Source organism: Artemia sp. Qi Xiang Cuo, chromosome 15, assembly GCF_049724085.1.
Source record: "Artemia sp. Qi Xiang Cuo chromosome 15, ASM4972408v1, whole genome shotgun sequence".
NCBI lineage: Eukaryota > Metazoa > Arthropoda > Branchiopoda > Anostraca > Artemiidae > Artemia > Artemia sp. Qi Xiang Cuo.
In genome coordinates, this window is record NC_142808.1 from 16,209,030 (window position 1) to 16,217,955 (window position 8,926).

Genomic DNA, 8,926 nt, shown 5'->3' on the forward strand with positions numbered 1-8,926 from the left:
TCTCTACAGTGCTGAGACCTAGCTGGCTGCTGTTTCTGGTCGCAATGCGATAGATTTGGCCGAAACAAAGCTATTGAGACGTATTGAAGGCATCAAATAGGACGACTTCGTCTCAAACGCCCGATTGCTGGCACTAACAAATCAGGCTCCCAGCTCTCGGCATGTCACTGTAGGAACCCTAAGGTGGTTCGGCAATTTGATCCACATGCCAGCAGAAAAATCCGCCATCACTCTCTTCAATTTTGATTCCCCTACACAGGGTTGGAAGTACTCCCGCTGAAGTCCCCGGCTCAAATGTAGGGACAACCTCACCCCTTACTTCTCAATGATCGGCACTGACATACAAGAAGCACTCATGATTGCACAAGACCGTTCCGAATGGTGGCGAAGAGTCACGTGTCTCTCTACGCTGGACCACCAGCAGGAGCATTAAGTCAAGTAAGTCAAGGTTAGGCTAATTATCGAAAATATCCATTTATTTTCTTGTTTATGTATTTATAGTGTCCAGCTAATTCGACTTTTCTTTCTAGTCAAATCACCAACTCTTGATTGATCTTGACGATGCTAGTCCTCTGGAGAGTTTGCTAATAGAGCCTTTGTCTTTGAGCTCTTTGTCTTTGAGCCATTTTGCTGATAAGACAGGAAGGCTGAGAATTGAAAAATTGAATTTTAGATACCGCATCCTCTTAATGTAGAATGAAACCTGAAGGGTATCATGAGCAGAATGCGACACTAGAATATGCTGAATTTGAAATATTGACTTTAATGAGTCCCTTCCATCAAAATCGTCACATATCCAGTTGGCACATAAGCATTTCGGGGGCTTAAACTTGCTTAATCCTGTTACAGAAAGGGTTTTATACTCTAAAATATTTTGGCATTTGCTAATAACCAATTAGAAGATTTGTAGAGCCTGTTGAGATATTCAAATCAGGGGAGGATCTAGAGCAAAATCTTGGGGGGGGGGGGTGCAATGTGACAAGGGTGCCAATGAGCAAAATCCTGGGGGGTCCAATGTCACAAAGGTGCCAATAATTGATCAAATTGACAAATTTATTCTAAAAAATAGTAAAAAAAGAAAGAAAAAACAAGGAATGACGGCGCCAGAAAAATCTTGAGGTGGGGGCTGAGATCCCCCCCTGGCCCCTCTGGTTCAGCCCCTGATTCAAATAGCTTCTTCAAATTGATGAATGTGAAGAATCATTGATATGAGTGTAAAGAACAGAAAAAAAAGTCAGTTTAACCCGTTCCTACTGATAAAAAGATCAAAATTCTTATGTTTATGATATTCTTCAGACGGTTTTACTAACTTGTTTAAAATAATCATTTGACAACAAAGAAGTAAGGACCTTGTAACCCCAATGAGGCTCAACTCTGGCCACGTGCAAAAATTTACAGTAACTTCAAAAATGGTCAGATACTCAAATAGACGGGTAAAAAGATAAAAACTTTCTTCCTAGTCAAGCAACTATTTCTACAGGCTAGTCAATCATTTTCCCAGTTTTTTTTTTTTTTTTTTTTTACTTTCTATGAATTAGAAAATCATAATAAAAAGTTTTTCACGTTTTATATGCAAAATTCTGTCGGATTCAAGGAAAAACAACTAAAACACGAGGATTAACTTTAGAAATTTCTTACTTTTGTTTTTTTTGAAATTTGGAGTGACGCTTGTAGGGAAGTAAAAATTATATCTATTTACTTCAGAAAAAAGAAGAAGCCGGAGAACCTGCCTTACCTGCCTTAATTATATCTATTTTACTTCAGAAAAAAGAAAAAGCTGGAGACCCTGCCTTGCCTTACCTGCCTTAATTATATTTATTTTACTTCAGAAAAAAGAAGAAGTTCGAGACACTGCCTTATCTTAACCTTGCCTTACCCGCCATAATTGTATCTATTTTATTTCAGAAAAAAGAAGAAGCTGGAGACCCAGCCTTACCTGAGGATCTTTTTTCAAAACTGGAGAGCTTAAGCATTAATGATTTGAAACCCCTGAATGTGTCACAATTGACTCGCCTCAGCAAAGAGTTTCAAGAGCGAATTTTAAAACAGCAAAAGAAGATTGAAATGGTCGCAGCCGACAGAGAAGCAGTACTTAGGGAAATTGGGAACAAATTACATGAATCTGTGCCTATTTCTGACACGGAGGTAAGTTAGTTCTGCTTTTGACAAAGAAAAGGAAAGTTTAATGAGAACATATAATATAATTTTATGAAAAAATATTGACATATACTAATAAATGAAATATTAATATACACTAAATAATAAATTATATACTAATGAATAACATATACTTCTGCCTGGATATCCGGGCAGAAGACGTTTCTTCCCGGATATCATGGACTTGGGAGTCTTTACCAGTTTGAAAAAGACGGCATGGGCCAGACGTAAGATCTTAACAAAAACCAAAGTCAGAGTTTACATAGCATCCCCACTCTTTGTAGTTTCGCGGAGTGGTCGCAAAATCGATGCTAAATTAGTGCAATCGCTGTGTAAGACATTGGCTCACCTGAGGACTCACTTGGATAGAAGCTGGGCCTGCTTTATTGCCGGGATTCCCCGTGTCTTGAAGCTGAATCAACAAAACCACGGGGCCCGTTGACACCGTTGTAGCCCTGCCATCTCTCTCAAGCTGGCCAGATCATTGCCGGCAATCCTCGAGTCTTGAATCCAATACAACAAAAGTACGGGGCCCTTTGACACCGTTCCAGCCACGTCATCTCTTTTACACGTCGTCTCGTATCCCCCCCCCATCCACAATCCCTTCGTCTTGCACCACGTGGGCCCCCAGGAAGGGTAAAGAGCACGTCCTGGGCTCCAACCAAAATGTTTCTGGGGCAGCAACTACCACAGTGCTAGTAAATCTGATGTCCGCTATTTAAGATGGCATTGATTTTGCTTACACAACTCAAGATTCATCACTAGCATTGTATTCTTAATTCCTCAGAGAGCCCGCACTACAGAGCTCAAATTCCTTGTTGCTGCCAAAACACACTCCATCCTTTGATGAATACAGCCACCAAAACCTCGAGACAATACCCACTTATCCTCTCTTGCCCCCCCACAAAAATATGTTGCTGGAGCAGCAAAATCACCTCAGTGTTGATTCGTCTCATCATGACGTCATAGAAATTCCACTGTTTACTACCTTTACAAGCTTTACATGCTCTATTCCCCGGAGAATCCCTATTACAGAGCCAGTTCAAGTCCTCCATTTCTTCATTAGTGACGAACCAAAACAAAAGGCAGAGACGTAATCGACACAAGCTAATGGCTTGCACCTACTAGGGATTCCTGGTTCATGGAGATCCTTGTAGTCCCAAATCCCAACCACGGACGAGGTTCAGTGGTTACCCGGTCTTCTCAGACAGGGCGCGCGTGTGGCCCAGGGCATCTAAGGGCATCACAGACCTTTTGTTGGTCACTCTCATTTAGCTAGACGCCAGTTGTTCCTCTAAGAAGAGCGTTCCACCACTAGGATTTATCTTCTATTTAGCAGGCTAGAGTCTCGTTCGTTATCCGAATTAACCAGACAAATTGCTCCACCAAATCTAATGAAACCTATAGTCGGTCGTGGTTTTTGTTTCAGCTGTGGTGTGGCAACGGCTGGCCTAAAGTAAGCACAATGAATTCATCAGATTTTATATGAAGTGCAAATTCGTAACATGTTTAGTTCAGCATTGGGCTTATATATAAAATATAACAGTGCTTGTTTTGAAATCAACTCCACCCTATTTGGAAAATTTGTATAAAAAATGATAGAACTGAAATGTGCGATCCAATTCTCGCCTTACAAGCCTTCAAAGGAAGAGTGGACTGAATGTGTCTTTTTTTCAATTTTTTTTCCAAAATTTTACACCTGAGCTACACTAGTGATTTTTCTCCTATTATTGTGCATGTTTTATTTGATCGCAATATCTTAGCTTGACGATACCGCTTTTTCTCCCTTATCTCTATTTAACATTGCGATGGTTCTGTACGAAATACTCTTGTTACAAGAATTGTTAAAACAAGATTTCTGTAGACGAGGATAGACAGCCTAAGTTGTTTGAGGCGGTATTTATATCAAGTTTATTTTGGGCTTTTCATGCAATTACCTCCGAACATATTTGATGAGCCTCACATCTTGCCGATAAGCACGACCAGCAAAACACATGCCGTGAGCACAAAGCATAAGCACTTGCCGTCAAGACGGGTTCTGGTGCCGTCTGCCGTCAAGACGGCTTTGTATAATTCTATGGCCATTGGTGCCACCTGGGCTACCGTTGGTCTGTTTAGCTGCTGATGCCTTACTCGGCTAGTAGAGGTCAAAGCTGAAATATGCACGGAGAATGAAATATAATAAGCTTGTTTGCCTTTTTAAATATGAAAGCATTATCTGCTATCTAGTGTTGCTCTTTAGTGCTAAATTGATATAAGAGCAAATGAAGCATATTTCTAGAGAAAAGGAGAAAAGAACGCTAAATTGACCTTATTTATAATAATTTATAATATGACCTTATAATTATATTTATATTATATTATATTTATTATATTATTATATTATTATATTTATTATATTATTATATTATATTATAAATTATATTTATAATTATAATTTATAATAATTTATAATTATTTATAATATGACCTTATTTATTTATAAATTGACTAAATTGATATTATTATATATGATAACCTTATTTCTTATTGTATTAATGGTAGCAATTTGAAATAATTTTTGGCTAGCAAAAAGATGGCTTTGTCGACCATTCTCTGTCTCCCTGTGCTCGCTTGGGCCTCTGGCCATCACATTCGACAATCTCTTCACACGGGCATTGCTCTATATAGTAAAAAAAATTACATAAGCCAGAATTAATCAATTAAGCATAGTTGTTTTAAACACTGCCGTGTACAAGCACAATCGTTTTCATCTTAATCATCTTTATTTTTTTTGTTAAATTGTGTAGTAAATTAGGTCTGATAACTCAACTGACGTTTGTCGGTTATACATAAAATTAAATGATTTTAGAAATAGGCTCTGTTAAAAATAAATATCAATCGCACTGGAAATATCAGTCGTAATTTGGAAATACGAATCGCATTGTTAAAAAGAAATTTTTATTTTCAATTAAACGCAAAATACATTCAAGAAGTTTAGAGGGTCTGACAGGGAGGAGGGGGCACCACTCTTATTTGTCAACCTTGATTAGTGGCGTGATATTATTTTGTTTTGCTGTATTTTATTTGATATCATAACAAAAAAACCTGCTCGAAATACAAATTGCTTTCAGAAAATAAATCATAGCAGCCGAGCTGCTTAAAACATGACTAAAAACCTAAAACATAAAAATATGACACAAAAAAACTGCTCGAAATACAAATTGCTTAAAACATATGACCTAAAGAATAAAACATATAACACTAAAAAACCTGCTCGAAATACAAATTGCTTAAAACACATGACCTTAAAAACCTAAAAAAATAAAAAATGACACAAAAAACCTGCTCTAAATACAAATCACGTCAAACATAACCTAAAAAAAACGTAAAAAAAAATATGATGCAAAAAAACCTGCTCGAAATACAAAGCGCTTAAAACGTATGACCTAAAAAACGTAAAAAATAAAATATTGACACAAAAAACGTGCTCGAAATACAAATCGCTTAAAACGTATAACCTAAAAAATGATAAACATGATATAAAAATACTGCTCGAAATACAAAGCGCTTAAAACGTATGACCTGAAAAACGTAAAAAATAAAACATTGACACAAAAAAAAACCTGCTCGAAATAAAAATTGCTCGAACATGTGACTTAAAAAACATATGACTTTAAAAAAAAACCTGCTCGGAATACAAATCGTTTTCAGCAAATAAAGCACAGCAGCCGGGCTGCCTAAAACATAAAGAACTTGCGGATGACAATTAAAGACGGGTCCCAAGCCAAGCCTCTACCTTTGATTTAGGACAAAAAAAGTTATACTAGATTATCCTTAGGATTCCAAAAATACTTTTAATGCCATTGTTTGCAGATACCAGATCCAAAATTGGCAGTGCGTTTGGGCATATTACACCCCATATTACACCCTGTCACCTTTGAAAAGATAATATGAAATATCGTCTATTTCCAAAAGTTCTAGTAGAGCCATGTTTGATTTTATATCAGTCAGAGAAAATTACAGAAAAATAGAAACAATAAATAAATCTTGAACCCTAATTGAACACAAAGGACGGATGAGACAGCCTATGCAGAGGCCGGCCAATCTAAAAAAAAATAAAAAAAATTGTCTGTTGCCTTAGCTAATAGCAACGCCGTGTCCCGTATTTTTGTTTGGGGATGGGGGGAGGGGTTCAAAAAATATTTTGAAAAACTCATCACGGAATTGTAAATATAGATTTTTGTTACGTTTTTACGAGTTGGAGAAATATTTCGTGGGGGGGGGGGTCAAACCCCTAATCCTCCTCCCCTGGATATGGCCTGGATTGATAGCCATAAAAGCGGTAGTTATTTTAAGCGGTAATTATTGTTAGGCGGTAAGTTCCTGTTTTATTCTTGCAAATTTTCATAAAGGATGTCTTTTTGTCCTGATCAGACACAATTTTCTTAATTTCTCAGGAGCGGGACTCCCCCCTCCTTGAAAAATAATCTCTCCCCTCCTCTCCCTCCCTCCTGTCTGTTGAAGGAAAATTACAATATTTGACTTTGATAAACTCATTAATATAAGTTTTACATTTTAGGATGATAATAGGATAGAGAAAACGTTTGGCGACGTGCAGCAAAAGAAGAAACATTCCCATGTTGACCTCATAGCTATGATAGATGGTGTTGATACCAAGAGAGGAGCTGCTGTCGCTGGAAATAGGTGTTATTTTTTAAAGGTTGATTATTATTTTTTTTTTTAAGTTTTATGGAATAACGATTAATAACATCTATGTGATAGTTTTTTTTCTAAATAGCATTGAATGACGAGGTTGATAGAAATTTAATCTGAAATTGACCGTGTTAGTTGGGTATTTTTAAAACATATAGTATAAGTATAACATATAGACATATAAACATATAAAACATATATAAAACATATATAAAACATACATATAACATATATAACATATAAAACATATAGACATAAGTATAGTCTCATTTAATATTAATGGAACGAGAGGCAAGGACTTTTTTATTGATGATCTGTATGCTAATTACGACGTTGTATGTCTCTAAGAACATTTACTGACCACCTTTAGTAAACATTTTCTGAGACAAAGGAGTGATCACGTTGTTTCTATATGTCCAGGTAAAATTACACGTGGCCACCCTTCTGGCGGCTTAGCTTGTGTTTTTAAGACATATATTTCTGGTTCGAGTCCTGTTCTTTTCCAGTCAGATGACACTTTTCTTGCGGTGCGTCTTGGTAATGTTATATTAATTAATGTGTATCTGACATATAATGATCGTTCCATTCGTTCACTTCAGAATTTCTCTTGTGCTTGTAATAGTCTTAAAACATTAATTCAAAAGATATCGGATAACGGGTTGCATTTTGTTATTGCTGGTGATTTTGCTACCGATCTGGTTTCTGATAATGTTAGGAATGATCAGCTTTTTGATTCTCTTCCGGCTTATAAAATTGTTTGGAAGTCCCATGATTATACGTTTATTCACCATTCAGGTATAAATCAGGCACTGATCACGTTATTTGTTCTGCAGCTCTTGTCTGCTCGCCAGTTACGGTTCATTTTGACGAGCAAGGTCTTGATCACCTCCCTCTGTCTTTTGTTTATCAAAGTCTTTTGTTTGTTCTGGGAGTATATCTAAGAGTCGTGGTGTACGTTCTAAATGTTTTTATAAGCCTGATTGGAATGATGCAAATTTTTCAGTTTATCTTACAATATTGGCTTCACTTCTAAGTGCGATTTATGTTCCGTATCAGCTTTTGCAGTGTAGGCAGAATTTTATTTATGCTAAATATGAAATAGACCGATATTATCATTCTATCCTCTCCGTTATGAAAGAAGCTGATATAATTTCTTTCCCAGTAAAGAGAATCCGAAAGAATACTCAAAAGCCTCTTGGGTCACTTGACCCTAACCTTAAGGCCTATAAAAATAAAGCTAAATTTTGGCTAAAAGGTTGGACAGATTGTGGTCGGCCTAGGTCTGGTAATGTTTTACCAGACCTAGGGTAAAACATTACCAGAAAACTCTTATTAAACAGAAAACTAGATTAGAAATTAAGAAGTATCTAAAAAGTGTCCGATACCGAGGGCTTGATTTTCCATCTTCGCCTAAAGATTGGAGGAAAGTAATTAATTCAAGTAAAACAGACGATTCTGATGTAAGTAGTAATGCTATTCCACCAAGTTCTTGGCATGCATATTATTCGAAGATTTTCCCCGTTCGGAATTGTTCTGTTCATAGAAAGCTTGGCGAACCGCTTGTTTAAATTGTCCCTAGATTTCCAAGTCAGCGTTTTGTTCTGCCTATATCGTGTTTTGAAGTTATGAATGCTTTGAATCATCTTAATTCGAAATCTATTGATGCTGATGGTATCTCTAAAAACTCCCCAATGTGCTGAACTTGTGTCACATCTTGCGGTTTTGTTTCAAATTTGCTTGGCATCTTCTGTTGTCCCGGAAAGCTTTTTGTATGGCAGCGTGACTTCAATTTTAAAAAGAGGTAAACCACCAACAGATTGCTCTTCTTACCGTCCAGTTTCTGTTTCTTGCAATATTAGCAAGGTCTTCGAGTATATTCTTTGACCAAATCTAACTCAAAAATATTTTTTTCTTTGGCGAAAATCAACTTGGTTTCAGACCTGGTGTGGGGTGCCAACATGCTCATCGTCTCCTTTCTCCTATTCTACTTTCTAATTCTTCTAAGGGTAAAGGTCTCTGTGCACTTCATCTTTCAAAGGCTTTTGATTCTGTTGTTCATTACCAGCTTTTCTTT

General features: G+C 36.8%; 1 protein-coding gene across 2 annotated transcripts in view; it reads left to right on the plus strand.

Moving 5' to 3' along the window:
• The window catches only part of SerRS (Seryl-tRNA synthetase), an 84,940-nt gene that overhangs the window by 33,657 nt on the left and 42,357 nt on the right, over positions 1–8,926 (plus strand). For both annotated transcript variants that reach the window (XM_089100905.1, XM_089100906.1), the window contains 2 exons: positions 1,906–2,145; positions 6,719–6,859. In XM_089100905.1, coding sequence (XP_088957031.1) covers positions 1,906–2,145; positions 6,719–6,859 — 381 coding nt within the window. The remainder of the gene's footprint in view (positions 1–1,905; positions 2,146–6,718; positions 6,860–8,926) is intronic.